At 47.2% G+C, this 21,421-nt stretch overlaps 2 protein-coding genes, 1 long non-coding RNA gene and 1 other non-coding gene across 5 annotated transcripts in view; 2 read left to right on the top strand and 2 right to left on the bottom strand.

The window, feature by feature from the left end:
* Positions 1–6,676, top strand: part of Limd1 (LIM domain containing 1) — a 29,910-nt gene extending 23,234 nt beyond the window's left edge. For both annotated transcript variants that reach the window (XM_070017624.1, XM_070017625.1), the window contains exons 8-10: positions 811–862; positions 1,798–1,866; positions 3,458–6,676. In XM_070017624.1, the coding sequence (XP_069873725.1) occupies positions 811–862; positions 1,798–1,866; positions 3,458–3,595 (259 nt within the window). In that variant the 3' untranslated portion in view covers positions 3,596–6,676. The remainder of the gene's footprint in view (positions 1–810; positions 863–1,797; positions 1,867–3,457) is intronic.
* On the bottom strand, positions 170–4,846 carry LOC138824029 (uncharacterized). Its single transcript, XR_011370980.1, has 4 exons — positions 4,781–4,846; positions 2,531–2,643; positions 1,910–2,002; positions 170–1,825 (listed from the first exon to the last, which is right to left on the bottom strand). It is a non-coding gene; the product is annotated as an uncharacterized lncRNA (long non-coding RNA).
* A 2,408-nt stretch (positions 6,677–9,084) lies between the features above and the next one.
* Positions 9,085–9,157, bottom strand: Trnar-acg (transfer RNA arginine (anticodon ACG)). The gene has a single exon. It is a non-coding gene; the product is annotated as a tRNA-Arg (tRNA).
* Positions 9,158–9,665: 508 nt separating this feature from the next.
* Sacm1l (SAC1 like phosphatidylinositide phosphatase) overlaps positions 9,666–21,421 on the top strand; it is a 33,740-nt gene continuing 21,984 nt past the window's right edge. Inside the window, exons 1-3 of the mRNA XM_070017622.1 lie at positions 9,666–9,823; positions 16,789–16,886; positions 19,256–19,330. Coding sequence (XP_069873723.1) covers positions 9,792–9,823; positions 16,789–16,886; positions 19,256–19,330 — 205 coding nt within the window. The 5' untranslated portion in view covers positions 9,666–9,791. The remainder of the gene's footprint in view (positions 9,824–16,788; positions 16,887–19,255; positions 19,331–21,421) is intronic.

Raw genomic sequence — 21,421 nt, 5'->3', positions numbered from 1 at the left:
TTATTGGCCAGTTCTAAGAGGACAGCAAAGGACCATATATTCTGTCCCTAGGGCTGGGAAGGTGGCTCAGTGGTAGAGCGCTTGCCTTGCATGCCTGAGGCCCTGGGTTCGATTCCTCAGCACCACATAAGCAAAAAGAAAAAAGCCGGAAGTGGCGCTGTGGCTCAAGTGGTAGAGCGCTAGCCTTGAGCTGAAGAGCTGAGGGACAGCGCCCAGGCCCAGAGTTCAGGCTCCATGACCGGACCCCCCCCAAAAAAAAATTCTGTCCCTAGAAGGGATTGAGGGACAGCTAGATGGCCTTGTTTCAGCTGGGAAAGATCCCACAGCAGGGCTGAAATGTGTGCTCCACAGGGCGTGGCCTGCCTCTTTTTTTGTTTGTTTGTGCCATGACTGGGATTTGAACTTGGGGCCTCTCACTGTCTCTTAGCATTTTCTTTCTTTTTTTTTTTTTTTTTTAATTGGTTGTGGGGCTTGAACTCTGGGCCTGGGCACTGTCCCTCAGCTCTTCAGTTCAAGGCAAGTACTCTACCACTTGAGTCACAGCGCCATTTCTGGTTTTCTGGTGGCTTATTGGACAGAAGAGACAGACTTTCCTGCCTAGGCTGGCTTTGAACCATGATCCTCAGATCTCAGCCTCTTGAGTAGCTAGGATGACAGGCGTGAACCACCAGTGCCCAATAGCCTCAGTCTTTATATAAAGGCTGGATGGGGCAGGCCAGGGGACCCAGAGGCAAGAGGGAACCCAATGCGGGCTCTGGGGGTGCAAATCAAGACAAGATGTATCATATGCCTTTTTCTTTCTTCCTCCAGGGTGTTGGCCCCCAAGTGTGCAGCCTGTGGGCTCCCCATCCTTCCTCCTGAGGTAAGGTGTTTTTCAGATGCACTCTGAGACTCTTCTAAAATTCTGTGTTCTGGGGTGGGAGGCGTGGCTCAGTTAGTAGAGCGGCAACCAGGGAGCAAAGGTGTCAGGTCCTGAGTTCGAGTCCTGGTCTCATACCATAAAAAAAGAAAAAGAAAAAAATTCTATGTCCTGTCTGTCATTAACATCTTCCAGAACGATCTCAGCCACCCCAGCTCTGACGTAAATAAAGCTGACTTTCTTTCTCACGTGGGCACTCCAAATGCCAGGTCTTTCCAGTATCGGTCTCTACACACAGGCTAAATTCTCTTACTTTCTATGAGTTCGCAGCAGAACAGAAAAGCTTGTTACCAGGCATCAGTGGCTCACACCTGTCATCCTCGCTACTCAGGAGGCTGAGGTCTGAGGGTCGTAGTTCAAAGCTAGACTATGATGAGACTCTTTTTTTTTTTTCTGGTCATGGGGCTTGAACTCAGGGCCTGGGCGCTGTCCCTCAGCTCTTCAGCTCAAGGCGAGCCCTCTACCACTTGCGCCACAGCGCCACTTCTGGTTCTCTGGTGGTTCATTGGAGATGAGAGTCTCACAGACCTTCCTTGACCAGGCTTGACTTTGAACTGTGATCCTCAGATCTCAGCCTCCTGAGTAGCTAGGATGATAGGTGTGGCGCCTGGCCTTTAATGTTTTTATTGAGATTAAGTGATTACATACATTTCACAAATTTCCATTGCTCTTTTAAGAGTTGTTTCTGACATTCCAGAAGGTTCTCTTGCCCCATCTCTTCTCAGCTCTCTGCTGTTTTTCTTACAAGCTATCCTGATCTCTGCTGATTTATCATCTTCCCCTAAGGCCTGTTACCCTAGGATCTCTTCCTCTCCATTCCATGGTCTGTGGTATCCATAGGCCCCTCACAGGAGTCTGTATGTCTTCCTCCATCCCAGGGTTCTGATGAGACCGTCCGCGTGGTGTCTATGGACAGAGATTACCACGTGGAGTGCTACCACTGCGAGGTAGGCCACGCCCCCTGCCATGCCCCGCCCACCTCCACCTCACCCTGCCCAGCTGAGACAGGTGTCTGGTGGCTCATGCCCGTCCTCCTAGCTTACTCAGGAGGCTGAGATCTGAGGATCGTGGTTCAAAGCCAGCCTGGGGAAAGAAAGTCTGTGAGACTCATTTCCAATGAACCACCACACAAACACATGGGAAAGAGAGCTGTGGGTTCAAGCAGTAGTAGTGTTGTTAGCCTGAGCAAAAACAAAACAAAACAAGAAAACCTCTGGGAGGGACTGGGAAGGTGGCTCAGTGGTAGAGTGCTTGCCTTGCATGCATGAGGCCCTGGGTTCCATTCCTCAGCATCACATAAGCAGAGAAAGCTGGAAGTGGTGCTGTGGCTCAAGTGGTAGAGCGCTAGCTTTGAGCTGAAGAGCTGAGGGACAGTGCTCAGGCCCAGAGTTCAAGCTGCCACAACCAACAAAAATAAAACAAAACAAAACTTTAGGGACAGCACCCTGGGTTCAAGTTATGGTATTGGCACAAAAAGAAAAAGAAGAAAATAAAAAGAAACAAGCGGGGGGGCCAGTGTCTCATGCCTGTCATCCTAGCTACTGAGGAGGCTGAGATCTGAGGCTTGAGATTTGAAGCCAGCCTAGGCAGGAAATTCAGTGAGACTCTTACCTCCAGTAAACCACCAGAAAACTGAAAGTGGTGCTGTGGCTCCAAGTGGTCGAGTGTTAGCCTTGAGTGGAAAAAGCTCAGGGATGGAACTCAGGCCCTGAGTTCAAGCCCCACTACCGACAAAAAAGAAAGAAAGAAAAAAAAAGAACAAGTGGGGTTATTTTATTCAATCCAATGGACCCCAAGCATGATCATTTCAACATGTAGACAATTTAGAAGGTCCTTTGCGCCTGGTGTGGTGGTGCATGCCTGTAGTCCCAGCATTTGTGAGGTGGAGGAGGAGGAGGCCTGCTAGTTTGAGGCCAGCCTGGGCTTCATCTGAAACTTGGGTCCTACCCTTCTCCGTGATCCTCCATGATCCTCCAAGGGGGTTCTTTTGTTTTGGGTCCTCTTTTTGCCCTAAGTCTTAGAAATCCGGTATGCTTTTCTTCCAGTAACATGGCTTAGTGAGCTGCCTCATTTCAAGTGCTCGGCAGGGACAAGGTAGCACATGGCTCACATACTGGATGGACCTTCTAGAGCAGAAGCTGCACAAAACATACAACATCCTCTGCTGCTTTGGGGAACTGGGGAGCATCGTATCCCCCCCTTTTTTTTTCTGGTGTGTGTTGGGATTGGGCTTGAACTCATGACCTTGTGTGCCCAGTTTAAGTTTTATGTTTTTTTGGCCCATTCAAGATTGGTGCTCTACCACTTGAGCCACACCTCCACTTCTGGCTTTTTGCTGGCTCATTGGAGGTAAAAGAGTCCCATGGATTTGTCTGCCTTGGGCTCGCTTTGAGCCATGATCTTCGGGTTTCAGCCTAGATTACAGGCCTGAGCTACTAGTTGGGTCCCACCATTCATGTTGCTCTTGCAGACTGATTTGTTTTACTTCCCTCTCCCATTCCCCGCCTGCCCCTTCCTCCTGCCCACCCCCCACCCCAGGACTGTGGTCTGGAGCTCAATGACGAAGATGGGCACCGCTGCTACCCGTTGGAAGATCACCTGTTCTGTCACAGCTGCCATGTCCAGAGGCTGGACACAAGCCCCGCATCCGCACCCCTCCATCAGCACCACTTCTAGCCAGAGCCATTTGGTGGGCCTGGGCCAGGGCTGTACCCGGTGTAGAAATGGGGTGCAGGGAAGAGGAGGGGAGCGGTGGGCAAGCAAACCCTCACATGGGGGGAAGGGGTGCCTTGGTTTTTTTTTTTAGCCAGGGAGTTGGGCATTGCCCATCCTGGTACGTGTGTTTTCCAAGCGCTTTTGCTCCATTGCCACACCCCCAGTCAGGTGACTCAGGTAGATTCTACAGTGTGTGTGTGTGTGTGTGTGTGTGTGTGTGTGTGACCTCTGACCTGCGATTGCACCCCATATGGCTCTTCTGGGGAGCAGTTTACAACCTCCTAGGGTTGGGGAGAGAGATTTGCATCGGTGCCTTTTGTGAACATCTCCTGTAGGAGACAGCTCAGATGCAGAGACAGTCGATCCTTTTCCTCCTTTAGAAAAACACCTGCGCTTACTTCCTGCATTCCCCTCCCACCCCCTCATCCACACTCACCCCAACTGTGACTTCTTAGGACCCCCAGAGCTTTTAGCACCTCTGAAAAATGGCTGTGAACTTTTCAACTGCCCTTGTAGGCTAGTTCTCACATGGCGCTTTGTATTAAGCCAGAGTGGAGCTTTGAAATTAGCAAGGCCTTACTTTCCTTCCAATACTCTGACGTCATGCCCAGCTGCACCTGCCACTCCCCCCCCCCCCAGACCTGCTGTCATCCAATGCAGCTTTGGGAGAAGAGCTGGTGCAGGCGCTAGGACTCTTGCCCGTCTCTTTTGTGCTGTTTTTCTTGGAGTTTGGGTGAGAGTTTTGAGACTCTGGAGCTCCCCCTGTGGAGACAAATCTTGGGATATGAGATCATCTTGATCCACCCATGCTTGGTGGATGGAGCTTATTTAATGATGGGCTTTTTTTTTTTTTTTTTTTTTTCTGTCCTGCTCCACATACTAGGAGCTAGCTCCTTTATGACAAGTTGTGTGTGTGTGTGTGTGTGTGTGTGTGTGTGTCTCGGGGGAGGGGGGTGGCATCCCTAAGTCAGCACAAAGGAGGGGCACAAACACCTCAAGATAACTTATTCATTTCCGAGGTTTCTTTTGTGCCTACTTTTTTGCACAAACATTCTATATTGGAAGAAACCATTTTAAGGTACACTGCTTTTGGTCTTTTTTTTTTTTTTCCCGTTTCCACTTTCAGTCTTTCACACACAAACATACCTCAGAGATAGAGCTTCACCAAACCACAGATGAAGAAGGATTTCAGCCATCATGCCGGCTATCTTCTTCAGTCTGTGAGAAATTGCTGATTTTATAGCCGGGTGCTGGTGGCTCATGCCTGTCATCCTAGCTACTCAGGAGGCTGAGATCTGAGAATCACGGTTCAAAGCCAGCCCTGGCAGAATAGTCGGTAGAAAGACATTTATCTTCATTTAACTAGCAAAAAACTAGAGGTTGGGCTGGGAAGGTGGCTCAGTGGTAGAGTGCTTGCCTCGCATGCAGGAAGCCCTGGGTTCAATTCCTTAGTACCACATACACAGAAAAGGCTGGAAGTGGAGCTGTGGCTCAAGTGGTAGAGCACTAGCCTTGAGCACAGACTGGCGCGCGTGCGCCACACACACACACACACACACACACACACACACACACACACACACACACACACACACACACACACACACACACACACACACACACACACACACACACACACACACACACACACACACACACACACACACACACACACACACACACAAAGCTAGACATGTGGGTGTGGCTAAAATAGTAGAGCTCCAACCTTGGGTAAAAAAGATAAAAGGAAGGGATAATGCCCCAGGCCCTGAGTTTATGCCCCAGTACCGGCACAAAGAAATTGCTGGCTTCACAGATCACACTGCCAGCTGGTCAGGGCAGCGTGACTGGAACTAAAGGTTACCTGGGCCCTCACCCAAATTTGCCACTGTGACATTATGGCTTTCAGCATGTGCGTTGCTTGGATGGCAAAGGTGAAAGGAGGGAGGGAGAGCCCCTCCCCCACTGCCAAGATCATAAGATCACCTCTTGCCCTGCAAGTCACTTAGGACCAGATTACTGTCCACTGGTTCTTAAAAAAAAAATGGGAGAAACTGTAGAAAAAAAAAATAGAAGCTGGGCACTGGTGGCTCACGTCTGTCATCCTAGCTACTCAGGAGACTGAGATCTGAGGATGGTGATTTGAAGCCAGCTCGGGCAGGGAAGTCCATGAGACTCAACTCCAATGAATCACCAAAAGAAAAAGAATCCCCCCAAATGGGATATGAAGTTGTGGTTCAAGTGGTTTGAGTGCCAGCCTGGATCAAAAGAACCACGTGAGAGCAACCGGCCCTGAGTTCAAGCTACAGGATTGCCACCATAAAAAGAAAAAAGGCACTTTGCTCAATGGCCGGCCTCTCTGCCTCCCTCCCCTTCCACCTAGAGCCAGAGGACTGTGCGTTGATTGGGCCATGGAGGACAGACAGTGGAGCCCTGAAGCCCCGGTGAACTCAGGCTTTTCTCTGGTGCCTGTTCTCCTTGGAACCGGGCATTTTTCCACTGATTGGGTTGGTAGAAACAGTAAGTGCCTATGAATAATAACAGAACTGACACCTGGCATTGCCTTGTCTAAAAAAATTTTTTTTGTTTTGTTAAAGAATTTATACATTTTATTCTATTGGAACTTTCTGGTCAGAGATTACTTCCCCAGGTCCTAAAAATGGCAATCATGCGGGGAATAGGAGAATAGATTTTTGAGTCTGGGTTCCTTTTCTTTCCCATCAGCATTGGCAAAGCTGGTGGGAATACAGAGACAATCTATAAAATGGCTATCTTATATCTTATTGTCATCTTTGGCATGCTGGCTTTGCCAAAATGCCTTGGTTCGAACTTCGGATTAAGCAGAACGAAGAAGATTGCATTGGAACTCAGGAAGTACCAAGAATTGGTTGGCAGAGTGAGATTCTGAGTAAATAAGATTCTGTGACTCATCTTCCAAATGCTATTTTTAAAGTGGTCTTGACTGGAGGTGATTCAGGTGTGTTTGCAAATACATTTTATATTGCTGCCAATGAACAATAAAGGAATTTTCTAGAGGTCCCAGAGAGCCAAGCTGTGAATTTTCCTGAAGGTCTTTTTCCCCCCTGGAGTGGGTATGAATGAGAGAGGTCTGAAATTAGTTTGGTTTCTTTCCATTTCCAGTCTTTGCCCCAAAGTTTACCTGGGGGTTTTAAACATTCTATAAATGATAGCCAAGCTGGATGCTGGTGGCTCACACCTGTCATCCTAGCTACTCAGGAGGCTGAGATCTGAGGATTGTGGTTTGAAGCTAGCCTGAGCAGGAAAGTCTTTAAGAGTCATCTCCAATGAAGCATCCTAAAAGAGGAGGAAGTGGAGCTGTGGCTCTTGGGGTGGTCTTTTATTTTTCGGTCAATTGTGGGGCTTGAACTGGGCCTGTGTGCTGTCCCTGAGCTTTTACTGCTCAAGGATAGGGCTCTACCACTTTGAGCCACAGCTCCATTTCTGGTTGTTAGGTGGTTAATTAGAAGTAAGTCTCCTGAACTTAACTGCCTAAGCTGGCTTTGAACCATAATCCTCAGATCTCAGCCTCCATTAAATTTTTTTGGGGGGGGAGGCAGGGTGGTCCTGGGGTTTGAACTCTGGGCTTGGGTGCTGTCCCTGAGCTCCTTTTGCTCAAAGGTAGCACTCATCACTTAAGCTATAGTGCCATTTTTGGCTTTTTTTTGTGATTAGTTGGAGATGAGTCTCTTGGACTTTGACAAGTCTGGGTGGCTTTGAACCATGATCCTCAGATCTTAGCCTCCTGAGTATCTAGGATTACAAGCTTGAGGCATGGGCGCCCAGTTTAGAGTGTTAATCTTAAAGCAAAGCCCAGGGACAGCATCTAAGGCCCTGAGTTCAAGCCCCAGGACCAGCACATACACACATGAGAATTAGCTTCATTTTTCTTGGTGCTGGAGTTTGAACCAGATTGGAGTGCTAAGCAGGCACTCCATTCCTCATTTCCAGCTCCAACTTTATTTTTGCCAGTCCTGGGGCTTGAACTCAGGGCCTTGGCACTGTCCCTGAGCTTCTTTTGCTCAAGGTTAGCACTCTACCACTTGAGTTACAGTGCCACTTCCAGCCTTTTCTGCTTATGTGGTACTGAGGAATCTAACCCAGGGTTTCATGCATGCTAGGCAAGCACTCTACTATGAAGTCACATTCCCAGCCCATCCAACTTTATTTTTATTCCCAATAATTTTCTTTAAATTTTTGTATTGCTATTATAAAGGTGATGCGCAGAGGGGTTAGTTAATACCTCAGGTAATGAGGACATTTCTTTTAGGACAATGTCACAACTTGTTACTCTATCCCAGTTTATTATTTATTATTATTATTATTATTGCCAGTCCTGGGGTCTGAAGTGTTAGAGTGTAGCATCCATGAAGCCCTGGGTCATATTCCTCAGAAAGAGCTGGAAGTGGTGCTGTGGCTCAGTGTGGTAAAGTGCTAGCCTTTAGCAAAAGCTCAGGGACAGTGCCCAGGCCCTGAGTTCAAGCCTCAGGACTGGCAAAAAAAAAACAACAAAAAACAAAAATCAGAAGTAACACTGTGGCTCAAGTAGTAGAGTGCTAGCCTTGAGCCTGTAGAGCCTCAGGAACAGCGCCCAGGCCCAGAGTTCAACCCAAGGACCAGCAATAAATAAATGCATAATTAAATGCATGAATAAAGTCACTCAGTAATTTTCTGTATTTTTTATGAATTTTGTATGGTTTCCTCCACGGGATGGTGCAGAGGGAGGTTATCTTGGAAAAAAAAAAAAACAAAAACAAAAAAACCGGATCAATCCCTGAGTGATGGGTTAATAAATAACATCCCATGACTCATCCACTTCCTGATTTCCAGTCTTTTCGACCTTGGACTTATATATACATATACATAATATAAAACATGTTATATATACACACATATGCATATATATTTAAATTGTTATTCTAAAGGTGATGTAGAAGAGAGTGACGGTTACATATGTCAAGGAAAGGAGTATATATATATTTTTAAAAAAAGGATACATTATTTCTCCTTGGACCATGCCCCCCCCCCCCCCCCCCCCCGCCTTAGACGACTTAAAAAAAAAAAAAAGATTTATTTGGTTTTGCTTTCTCAGGTCTTGGATCTGGTGAGAGGAGAGGGGCAGGGCTTGAGGGCCTGCAGTGCAAAAGCTCGCCCAGGCTTTAGGGGGATAGGTTTAAGTTCTGGAAGCCAGGGCGGTGGGTTCTGAGGGCGGTGAGGGCCCCCAGGCCTCCCCCCCCCCCCCACCCCAGGACGCGCAGGCCTGCGCCCCAGCACCCCGCCTTTCGCCATCTGCGGTTCTTAAACCAGGGTGGACTCGGGGCTCCGTGGGGGGGGGGGGGGTGGAGGATGGCGAAGACAAATTAAAAAAATACAGACACAAAACGACCACGAAACGTTAAAAACTGAGAAGCAAAAAAGGGTGAGCACCAGCCCGAGCCAGCCAGGAGTCGAACCTAGAATCTTCTGATCCGTAGTCAGACGCGTTATCCATTGCGCCACTGGCCCAAGTGCCGACCGGGGCCCTACCGCGACGGCTGATCACCTCTTACGCAGTTTCAACAGGCTTCCGGACACACCAGTCACCAGCCTCCACTCCGCTCCGCTCCCTGGGCGTCCCGGGCTGGCGCCCGCCCGGCCTGCCGCAGCTCCGCCTCCTCCTTTTCTCTCCTCCTCCCCCCCCGCGAACCCCGCCTCCTCCGCACTCCCAGCCAATCCGCAGCGTGAACGTCATGACGTCCTCCGGCAGGCTCCCACGTTTCCCCCCCTCCCCTCGCCTCCTCCTCCTCCTCCTCCTCCCAACCAATCCTTGACGGCCGCGTCACGGAGCCACGCCCTCCTTCCGCATCCCTCCCCCAACGTCGTTTCCCCCGCCACGCCCCCTCACCGCGGCGTCTGACGTCACCCTCCGCGCCCGTCTCACGCGCCGCGCCTAGTGTGTCCGCGGCGCCTCTCCGTTCGTCCTCCGCTCCGCTAGAGGGCGGGGTGGGGGGGGGGAAGGGAGAACCCGCCAGTGGCGGCCGCCGCTGCGTGCGCCTCAGTGACCGGTGGCGGCTGGGGGAGCCGAGGTGGCGTCTCGGGGAGAAGGGGCGGCGGGCGGAGCCGAGAGGCAGGAAGGTAGCGGTGGCCGGCGGTGCCCAGCATGGCGGCCACGGCCTACGAGCGGCTGAAGCTGTGAGTCCCGCGAAGCCCTCGTTCGGGTTGACTAGAAAAGGAGGCGTGCGGGGGGTGGGGGTCGCGTGGGGGGGGGAGGGAGGGGGCGGGGCCGCGGTTCTGTGTTTTTGGTGTTTTTTTCCCCATGGAAAGTTCTGGAAGCTTTGGCCGTGGGGCGCGGCGGGTTCGCGGCTTTGGAGGAACCGCGTCTACCCCCCCCCCCCCGGACGCTGGGCCTCCTCCTTCCATCTCCACAGGCCGCCGCCCGGCGCCGCGGGTTGGGGGCGCGGTGGTCTCGCGAGATCTGCCCTCCACTCTCGCCCGGGCTTCCGCGTTCCCGCTGCGGACGCCTGGGGGGGGGTGGGGGAGGAGTGGGGAAGAAGGGGAGGGTTACGTGGCTTTACTATTATTATTATTGTGGTGGTGGTGATTTTTGATGGGGGGAGATGACATGTATCCGATTTAGAGCGGAAGGAGGTGGGTTTTGCTTTTCTTTTTAAGTTTTCTTGTATGAGTGGGGGGGCTGGGAAGGTGGCTCCGTGGTAGAGCGCTGGCCTCGCCTGCCTGGGTGCCCCGGGTTCGATTCCCTCAGCACCACATAAGCAAAAAGCCGGAAGTGGCGCCAGGGGTAGAGCGCCCGCCTTGAGCTGAAGAGCTGAGGGACAGAGTTCAAGGCCCCACGACTGACTGCCCCCTTACTTTCCCCCTTCTCCCTCTCCCCCTCCTCCCAAAAAATTAGACCGATAGACTTGGGGTGACCAGTCTTTCTGGGTGTGGACGTCTTAGCCTCTGGTCATATAGTAGTTATGGGGGAAAATGACAGTGTGTGTGTGTGTGTGTGTGTGTGTGTGTGTGTGTGTGTGTGTGTGTGTCACGGCCTGGGTTCTGTGTGTTGTTGGTCTTGGAACTTGAACTCGGGACCAGGCAGCTGTCCCTGAGCTGTTGTTTTCTTTTCTTTTCCCCCGCCCCCCCCCCCCCCCCCCCCAAGGCTAGCACGTTGGTGGTTTATGGGAGATGAACAGAGTTGCCTGCCTGGGATGGCTTCCAACCAGAATCCTCAGACCTTAGCTCAAACTAGGATATTTAGCCAGGACTAGGATGACAGGCCTGAGCCAGCGGCTGGTTTCTTCTGGCTTGGGAATGTCTTCCGCAGCAGAAGCCAATGTTAATTTTCTTTTCTTTTCTTTTCTTTTCCCTCCTTCCCTCCCTCCCTCCCTTCCTCCTTCCCTCCCTTTCTGCTGGTCCTGGGGCTTGAACTCAGGTCCCTGGGCACTATACCCGAGCTGCTTTTGCTGAAGACTAACACTCTACTTACCACTTGAGCCACGGCACCACTACCAACTTTTTTGGTAGTTTAGTGGAGGGAAGACTCTCAGACTTTTCCTGCGCTAGCTGGCTTCTAACTATGGTCCTCAGATTTCAGCCTCCCGAGTAGCCTAAGATTCATAGGGCCCTGTTGTATTTTTTTGAAGGAGCTTATCCACCTCTTTGTATAAGTTGACAAAGCACCTGTTTAAGTGTAAGTATCACATTGCCTTTGCAGGGCATGGAGAACATAAAAATGTGGTTTGGGCACTTTTGTGTCCCAGAAAGTCAGGGTCACTAATAAGCTTCTTGAAGGTTCATAGTAAAGTTGAGGGTGCAAAATTAGGATGGAGGACATCTACTACAGTTTTGTACAGGGCTTGAACTGAGTTTCAGAGCTGTGAGCTTTTTCCACTCAAGGCTAGCACTCTTACCACTCAAGCTACAACTCCACTGCCAGTCCTGGGCATTGAATTCTCAGGGCCTGTCCCTGAGCTTTTTTTTTTTTTTTTGCTCAAGGTTCTCTACCACTTGAGCCACAGCTCCGCTTTTGTTTTGTGGTAGCTAATTTGAGTTAAGAACCTCAGGGGTTGGGCTGGCTTCAAACTGTGACCCTCAGATCTCAGCATCTTGAGTAGCCCAGGTTACAGATGTGGTCAGTGTCCAGCTCACCTCTAGGTTTTTGTTGGTTGGTTAGTTGGAGATAAGAGTCTCACAGACTTTTCTGATCGGGCTGGCTCCCCCCCTACCCCCAGTCCTAGGGCTTGAACCCACGGTCCAGGCACTTCCCTGAGCTTCTTTTTGCTCAAGGTTAGAACGCTACCACTTGAACAGCACTGCTTCTGGCTCTTTCTGTTTATGTGGTGCTCAGGAATTGATCCCAGGACTTCATGCATGCTAGGCAAGCACTCCACTACTAGTAAGCCACATTCCCAGCCCTCAGGCTGGCTTTGAACCATGATCATCAGATCTCAAGCTCCCTGATCCTGAGTACATAGGCATACCAGGAGTATTGCCAGGAGTACAGGCGAGAGCTAGCTACACCTGGCTCTCAAATTCTTTTTTTTTTTTTTTTTTTTTTTGTGGGTCCTGAGGCTTGAACTCTGGGCCTGGACACTGTCCATCAGCTCTTCAGCTCAAGGCAAGTGTTCTACCACTTGAGCCATAGTGTCACTTCCAGTTTTCTGGTGGTTAAGTGGAGATAAGACTTTCCTGCCCAGGCTGGCTTTGATCCTCAGACCTCAGCCTGCAGAGTAGCTAGGATTACAGGTGTGATCCACTAGCACCCAGCTTCTCAACTTCTTGAATAGCTAGGTTTACAGAGAGGAGTCTGCCCCTACTCACTTTTGTCATATATTTTGGAGAAAAGATGGTTATTTTCAGTACAGATCATCCCTTTTACCACTTCTATATCCTACTAGCCCTTGAAAGCCTCACCTGCCACTCTGTCCACATTTTCTTCTCCTACATTTTCTTATTCTCTCTCAGCTTTCTTTTACAAGGTGATCAATTGCCTTGTGGTTGAGAGAGGTGCAGCAAAATCTTTGAGTAGGCTACTGGCTGGACCAGTGTTTGACATAACTTTCCTGCTGGTGAATTAGGTTATTGTCTATCTGATAGCCATGACAGGGTTTAATCTGATCCCGTACCAAGTCTCAAATGTATTTAAGTAACGTGAAACCTTGGGTTGATTCCACTCAGCATTAGGTAACAGGATGCAGTTGAATTGTCCCAAAACAAACATTGAATAAAATGAAGAACTTTGAATTGTGAGAATTGTTTTCAAGGCACTAAAATCTTGCCGGTTCAGACCTCAAATCAGACACCTCCTGTATTCATAAAAGATAATGGATATTTGTTCTTAGGTGCAAATGAATGAAGGCCCCCCCCCCTCCCCACCCAGTTCTGGGTCTTGAACTCATGGTCTGGGTGCTGTCCCTGAGCCTCTTGAACTCTGGGCCTGGGCACTGTCCCTCACCTCTTCAGCTCAAGGCTAGCGCTCTACCTCTTGAGCTACAGCTCCACTTGTGGTTTTCTGGTAGTTTATTGGAGATAAGAATCTCACAACCTTTCTTGCCTGTGCTGGCTTTGAACCACGATCCTCAGATCTCAGCCTCCTTAGTAGCTAGGATTACAGGTGTGAGCCACCAGCACCTGGCTTCCCCGCTTCCCCCCTGCCCCCCCAGCCCTAGTGCTTTACCATGTTGAGCCACAGCTCCACTTTTGGTTTTCTGGTCATTAGTTGGAGATAAGAGTCTCATGGGGGGGTTGAATATTTATCTTAGTGGTAGAGTGCTTGCCTAGCATGCATGAAGCCCTGGGTTTGATTCCTCAGTACCACATAAACAGAAAAAGCCAAAAGTGGCTGTGGCTCAAGTGGTAGAGTGCTAGCCTTGAGCACAAGGCCTAAGGACAGTGTCTAGGCCCTGGGTTCAAGCCCTAGGACTGGCAATAAAATAAAGTCTTAGAGACTTTCCTGCCTGGGCTGGCTTTGAGCTGCGATCCTCAGATCTCAGCCTCCTGCGTAGCTAGGATGACAGGTGTGAGCCACCAGTGCTTTCCCCCTCCCCTCCCCTTCCCATTTCTGCCACACTCTTTGAGCTTCAGTAAGGTTTATTTTGATTCCTCCACCCAGAATGCTTTCTTGGTCTCTCCTTTCCCTGTCCTTTCCACATCCTTGGGAGGGCTGAGAGATCTCAGGTTGCTAAAGACGGGTTAAAATCTTAAACTTACTACTGTTTTGGAGGTGGTCCATTGCCTCTCTGAATCTTCTTTGGTTTTTGTTTTCTTGGTGCTGGACCCTAGCACTTGACCCCCAGGGCCTGTCCCTTAGCTTTTTTTGTTCAAGGTTAGCTCACTACCCCCTGAGCCATAGCTTCACTTTATTGGCCATACTTCCTTGGGCAGATATCAAACTGAGCTCCTCAGATCTCAGCCTCCTGAGTAGCTAAAATATATAGGTATGAGCCACTGGTGTGTGGCTTTCTTTCTTTTTTTTTAGTCTTGAAAATCTGCATACTTAACAGGGTTATTCCTGTGGTTTGAGTTTATAAATGAACTACCTGATGTTCTTTATAGCTACTTCCTCTGAGAAGTATTTTCTTTCCACATCTTTCCCTTTGCTAACAGGTTTTAAGCCAAAAGTGAGAAATGATTGTCAAAGGAATTGGGAGCAAATGTCCATATGATTTGCGTATGCTATCTCTTAGTATTGATTTGCAGTGCATTTGCTGTCTCATGGACTGAAAGCTGGAGAGATCTTCATGCTGTTTGAATCACTCCCTTTTTTCGTTGTTGTAATCAGTGGTGGGGCTTGAACTCAGAGCCTGGGTGCTGTCCTTGAGCCTGTCTGTGCTCAAGTCTAGCACTCCACTACTTGAGCCACAGCCACAGTGCCACTTCTGTTGTTTGAGTGGTTAATTGGAGATAGAATCTCACAGGGACTTTTCTGCCCAGGCTGGCTTTGAACAGCAGTCCTCAGCTCTCAGCCTCCTGAGTAGCTAGGATTACAGGTGCGAGCCACCGGTGTCTGGCTTTATTACTCCTCTTGCCTGTAAAATGATCTAATAGTTACATGTAATTTGTGTCTCCAACCGTACATATCTAGCACATGATAGAAGCGTCTTAATGTTTATTTTTTTCTCTAATCTCTGTCAAGATTTCTACTAAAGGTTTCTTCAGAGCAGCTCCTCAGTGAATTCTCTAGGAAAGCCACTTTAAGACTTCTCAGAAGGAGTGCAGTTTGGAGGCCATCTTCCCGATGGTCTGTGAGGCCATGGACTGTGTTGGTCTGTGTTGTTGGCCCTTATTGAAGACACTCACAGAACTGCTTTGGGTCACCTAGTCAGGTTATGGAGCTAAGCCAGGACTGAGCTGACCCTGGAACACTGCTGGCCCACATTCCAGGGCTCTTTCCCTTACACTGTGTTACTCAGAATACCTATTTCGTCTTATCAGATTCTCTCCCTCTTGGCTCACAGTCATGACAGGTATCCATTTGCTGTTCTGAATGTCCTATGATGTGATTCTGGTTTGCCTTTTAGATCTTTTGGGTAAGCATGGATGATGTCAGAGGATAATAACTTTGATATCACAAAGAACAGAGGAAGTGGAGTTGTGGCTCAGGTGGTAGAGCACCAGCCTTGAACAAGAAAGCCAAGCAAGAGCTTTAGGCCCTAAGTTCAAGTCTCAGTATGGGGGGGAAAAAGAATATAAGTGCATTTATTGGATACATAAAGCCTTTCGCCTCGCCCCCCGCCCCCCTGCCCCCCAAAGGTCAGCAGGAAAATAGGTGTAAGGCAGGGAATTCTTTTTTTTTTTTTTTTTTTTTTTTTTTTTTTTTTTTGTCGGTCGTGGGGCTTGAACTCTGGGCCTGGGCGCTGTCCCTCAGCTCTTCAGCTCAAGACGAGCGCTCTACCACTTGAGCTACAGCGCCACTTCCGGTTTTCTGGTGGTTTATTGGAGATAGGAGTCTCACGGTCTCTCCTGCCCGGGCTGGCTTTGAACCGCGATCCTCAGATCTCAGCCTCCTGAGTAGCTAGGATTACAGGCGTGAGCCACCAGCGCCCGGCTGGCAGGGAATTCTTTAAATACTAAATCATACACCATGAAAGCACAAACAAACTGAAAAAGATTTTAACTTTGTCCTGTAGAAGCCTAAATACTTAAGTATCTAAAAACTCACTTGACAATGTGGTTTTTCTTCAGACTTTAGCTGAGAGAAGGATCTATCTCCCTTTGCATCCCCTGGGGTTAAGGTGGATGTTATTCCATTCTGAGGGGGATTTGGTGACTGTATAGAGTATTAATGCTGTTCCAAATGACCACAAACTTTAGAGGCTCAAAACAATGCAAATATATTATCTCATAGTCTGTGTAGGTCAGAAATCCTACATGAATTCCCTGGGCAAAAATCAAGCCAGGGCTACATTGTACATAGCGCTGTTCCATGGCTAGTGTGTTATTCATTAATCCCAGTAATAATGTTTAAACAGGGCATTTGGAGGCTGGGGGCAGAATCCAAGCTCAGTCAAGTTGCTAGTCAATCTAGTTCCTAGTGGGTCAGTCTAGTTCCTTATGGGTGGATGGGGAAATGGGGGTGGGGTTTGGGAAGGGGGCGGGGACACGGCTCACAAAATTTCTGTTTCCCAGCTGGCTTGCAGCTTAGTTGCTAGAAGCCTCTCCTGTCCTCTCAATAGTTCCTATATCCGGAACCATGACTAGCTTGTCAAAACATGGCAAACCGTTCTCAGGGCCGAACTCTCCTTCCTTTTCTGCCACATCTGTCTGACTGCTGTTGTCTTCTGCTTTTCAGGGCTTATGGGAGCACGTTGTTGTTGTTGGTTGTGGGGCTTGAACCCAGGGCCTGGGCACTGTCCCTGAGCCTTTGCTCAAGGCTAGGGCTCTACTACTTTAAGCCCCAGAGGAGGCCACTTCTGGTTTTTCTTCTGGTTCAGTCACTTGAATTAAAATGCTAATAAGCAAGAGCATAAGGTCCCGAGTTTTAAGTCCCAGTGCCTCACCTCCCTGCTCCATATAGCAGAACTGCAATAAGTTCATAAGAAGATCACACTTAGTCTCATCTATTTAGAAGCAGGCAGAGGGTAAAGGATGTCACATACCAATCCTGACGTCATTGTTATATGTCTTCCTTTGGTTTATTTTTTTGTCTTTCTTCTCAGGCATATTACACCTGAAAAGTTTTATGTGGAAGCTTGTGATGATGGGGCTGATGATGTCCTCACCATTGACCGAGTGTCCACAGAAGTCACCCTGGCAGGTATTGTGTCTCTACACTGTGAGCTGGCAGCGGAAGATTGCATATGTCAATTAAACCAGTGTGTGGATCCCTTGTGTGCTTTCTTAATAAAATTTTAACTCTTGCTGTCTTTTTGTGGGTCGATCGTGGGGCTTGAAAGAGCTGCTTTTGTTCAAGGCTAGTGCTGTAAGCCACAGCACCACTTGTGGTTTTCTGGTGGTTAACTGGAGATAAGATCTCATGGACTTTCCTTCCTCAGGTTGGCTTTGAACTGATCTGCGATCCTCGGATCTCAGCCTCCTGAGTAGCTAGGATGACAGTTGTGAGTCACCTGTCACCCAGCTACTTTCAGCTCTTTTTGACCTTCAGTGGCATATTATTTGTAGTTAAGAGATTACAGGCTTATTTAAGTAGATGCAGATGTGCTAAAAGGTCAAAAGTCATTTGGATATAACATGGTGAAATAATTTCTCCAAAGTTAATGATAATAAAGGGTGATTAACAGTTTCTCAAACAGTGTGGTCTTACTATTAGGAATGCAGAAAGGAGAATTTTTTTTTCTTTTATACAAAACTATTGCATATTCTAGCAACTATCACAATGTTGTTGTTACACTTATTAAAACATATAACTATCATTGGTACATTGGAGCTTACCAAATAATCTCAGTGTATTCAGAACTTTCTCTCAGCTGTTCACTACTCAGGCAGTCCCTTTTTTTTTTAAGCCAGTTCTGGGGCTTGACTTCTGGGCCTAGGCTCTGTCCCTGCGCTTCTTTTGCTCAAGACGCTCTACCACTTGAGCCACAGGACCACTTCTGGCTATTTCTGAGTAGTTTATTAGAGATAAGAGTCTTATGGACTTTCCTGCCTAAGCTGGTTTTGAACCATGATCCTCAGATCTCAGCCTCCTGAGTAGCTAGGATTACATGCTATGTAGTTCATACTGGTCTTTTGTGGTACTGGGAATTAAACCAAGGGCCTCACATTTGCTAGTGATTCTGCCCAGATTGGCTTTGAAGTTAAGATTCTTGTTTCCACCTCCTGAATGCTGGTATTATAGTTGTGTGCCACCACACCTGGCTCCTTCCTATTTTTCATTGTTATGTAAATTGGTCATGAAGAACATGAATGAATGTTGGGCACTTTCCAGAATGAGTTATATAGAAAACAGAATTACTGTTAGGACTACCTTTGAGGAACAGGGTTTATTTAGGCTTACAGCAGTATTCCTAACATGAGCTTCAGGATGGTAACACGCTTTAAAGAAAGAAAGAAACAATTTTCTAAGCCATATACATTGGGAAGCCTTGGAATCAACAGTGGAGCGGCTTTATTTTACTGTAGGTCTTCTCAGAGCCTCTGCTCTCCTAAGGTGAGCTGTGTCTGAGACAGGTAGAGGTGATTTTTTTTTTTTTTTTTTGTCTGCCTGGCTGCTGTCCCTCAGCTCTTCAGCTGAAGGCTAGCACTCTACCACTGGAGCCACAGCACCACTTCTGGTTTTTTCTGCTTGTGGTGCTAAGGAATCGAACTCAGGGCCTCATGCATGCAGGGCAAGCCGTCTACCACTGAGTCACCTTCCCAGCCCCGGGTGGAGATGATTTGATCTGAAACAAAATAGACTTACTTCACCGGGACTTCGTTTCCTCCCCTTGGGGCTTGTTTTTTTAGAATAAAATTCAGTAAAATATGTTTTGTGAAATGCACTGGCTGAAAATTTGGGGATTGTGCAATGAATTGTATAAGATACTGTTTTATTAATAAGGTCATTGTTGATAAAAGTCTTGCTTTCCTGTGTGTAAGCTCCTGTTCTTCCTTGTTCTCTCTTTGAATCTTTGCTTTCATTCCCTGTATTCTTAGATGTAGATAGGCAAGACAATCCCTTTTTTTCGTTTCCTATTTTTGCATTCTATTGACCTGTCAAGATTAAACTGTCGTTCAAATTGTTTCATTTCCTCTAACTTCCTCCCTCCCTCCTCTCTTCCCCTTCTCCTTCCGCTTTCTCCTTTCAGTGCCAGTCTTGATGGAGCTTGAACTCTGGCCTGAGCGCTGTCCCTATGCTTTCTTTCTGCTCAAGGCTACCATTGAGCCATAGCTCCACTTCTAGCATTTTGGTGGTTAATCGGAGATAAGCGTCTCTAAAGGTTAAGTTTATAGTTTCTAGAGGCTGAAAGCTGAAATGAGCAATGACCTACAGTTCACTTTATGAGGAAACTAAGGCATGTTTCTCTGACCTCATGTTCTGTACCTGCTGAGTAGCTGGCAGCCTTTATATGTCATGCAGATATCTTTATGCTATGCCAAAACAGAGAAACATGAATGAAGAAACATTGCCTACTTAGAATAAGACAAATTAATTTAGTTGAAGTAATGTGTTTGTTTTTTTTTAAGTCAAGAAAGATGTTCCTACTTCAACTATTACAAGACCAATATTTGGTATACTGGGCACAATCCATCTGGTGGCAGGTAAGAGAAATTTAGCCAAGATGGCAAGGTAATTCAATTGATTAGACTATTTTTTTATTTGCATTTCTTTTATTTATTTATTTATTTATTTTTATTGTGAAAATACTATATAGAGGGGTTAGAAGATAATGAGTACATTTCTTATCAAGCATTGTTGCCTCCTTCATCTGCCACCCCCAACCCCCCTCAATTAGACTCTTTTATATATATATATATATATATATATATATATATATGTATGTGTATATATATATACATATATATATTTCATAGTATGTTTTAGGTAATGAATCTCAAAGTTGAGTATTTGTCATTAGTTTCTAAAGATAATATTCTCTAAATGGTTCATTTTGTCTCCCTGGAGTTCTGGTTTGTTTATTTCTTGTTATATTTTTTGGTGGTAATGGAATTTGACCTAGGGCCTCATGCTCTCTAGGCAAGTCCTCTACCACCTCAGCCATACCTGCCCAGTTCTTTTTGTTTTAGTTTATTTTGTAGGTAGAGTCTTGGGCCTATGATCCTAGGACTATGATCTTCCTAATTCTGCCTCCAGAATAACTGAGATTATAGGTATTTGCCACCATGCCCAGACCCTTGAAAATCTTTTATTTTTGGAGGTATTGGATTTGGAACTCAAAGTCTTATACTTGCTACCCAAGCACTCTATTGGTCCTGAAGTTTTATTTTGTTGTAATACTTTCTGTGCTGATCCTGGGGCTTGAACGTAGGGCCTAAGTGTTGTCCCTGAGTGTTTTTTGCTGAAGGCTGGTGCTCTACCACTTGAGCATAGCTCCACTTCCATCTTAATTGGAAATAAGAATCTTAGGGACTTTCTTGCCTGGACAGGCTTTGAACTGCGATCCTCAGATTTCAGCCTCCTGAGTAGCTAGGATATCAGGCATGAGCAACCAGCACCTAGTCTCAAGTTCTATTTTAAAAGAAAGGTTTGGTGTTTGATTTTACTCAAAGTAGAGTTGAAATCCTTAGTCAGCTGGACATTTTTGAAAATACTATGAATACACAAATAATTTTCTTTTTGGAGGTATACTAGGTTTTTTTAAAATTTTATTTTATTGTAAAGGTGCTGTACAGAGGTACAGTTACATGAGTAAGGTAATGAGTATCTTTCTTGTCAAGCACTGTTACCCCCCTCCTTTGTTGTTCTCCCACTAGGGTTTTTTGTTGTTGTTGTTTGTTTGTTTTTAAACTCAGTGCATATAGGTCCAGGCCTGCAACCCCTTTTATTTTTATTTATTTTTTGCTAGTAAACTCAGAGCCTTGCACATGCTCAGCTCTGTTTGCTTGGCTGGTGCTCCACCAACTGAATTGTGCCTTCAGCTCAGCCTTTTCTGGTTATTTAGGACACAGTGGAGTCCCAGAGACTTTTCTTCCTAGGCTGGCTTTACATACTGATTTTCTGAGTTTATTTAGCCTCCTGTTGCTATTTGATGGAGGAAGAGATAGCCAGGATCAAGACGCATATTGCACTGTGATGACTTGATCCCTAACCTCGCATCCTTGTAATGTATAACCTGTAGTTACCTTACACCAGCACATTTGTCTACATGGAGATGGATGTAAGGGACAGGAGTGGTGTACTGGAGGCATTTCCCTGCAGTAGTCAGCTCATCACTTGTAATTGCGTTATGCTGGCAGATGATGAGCAGAGGTCTATGTGCCTTAGGGGTGGCAGGAGAATTCTTGAGTTATTTTGTACCTCTGCTTTCTGCCTGCTGAGATGGCTGGGTTTGGTTATCAGAAAGGTTTTGCTTTTATCTTTTTGATAAAAAAACCTGATAACCTCAGTAGGAATTTTTCTAAATAATATATTGGTCTTTGTATTCATAAATCCTAAGATTGCTTTAGAAAGTGGCCCTTTAGTCTGGGAGTGTGGCTTAGTGGTAGAGTGCTTGCCTAGCATACTTGAAGCCCTGGATTTGATTCCTCAGTACCACATGAAAACAGAAAAAGACAGGGGTGGCTCTGTGGCTCAAGTGGTGGAGTGCTATCCTTGAGCAAAAGAAGCTCAGGGACAGTGCCCAGGCCCTGAGGTCAAGCCCCAGGACTGGCCAAAAAAATACAAACAAACAA

Source organism: Dipodomys merriami, unplaced genomic scaffold, assembly GCF_024711535.1.
Source record: "Dipodomys merriami isolate MVZ:Mamm:240054 unplaced genomic scaffold, mDipMer1.0.p SCAF_125, whole genome shotgun sequence".
Classification (NCBI taxonomy): Eukaryota; Metazoa; Chordata; class Mammalia; order Rodentia; family Heteromyidae; genus Dipodomys; species Dipodomys merriami.
This window is presented reverse-complemented; position numbering and strand designations above follow the sequence as displayed.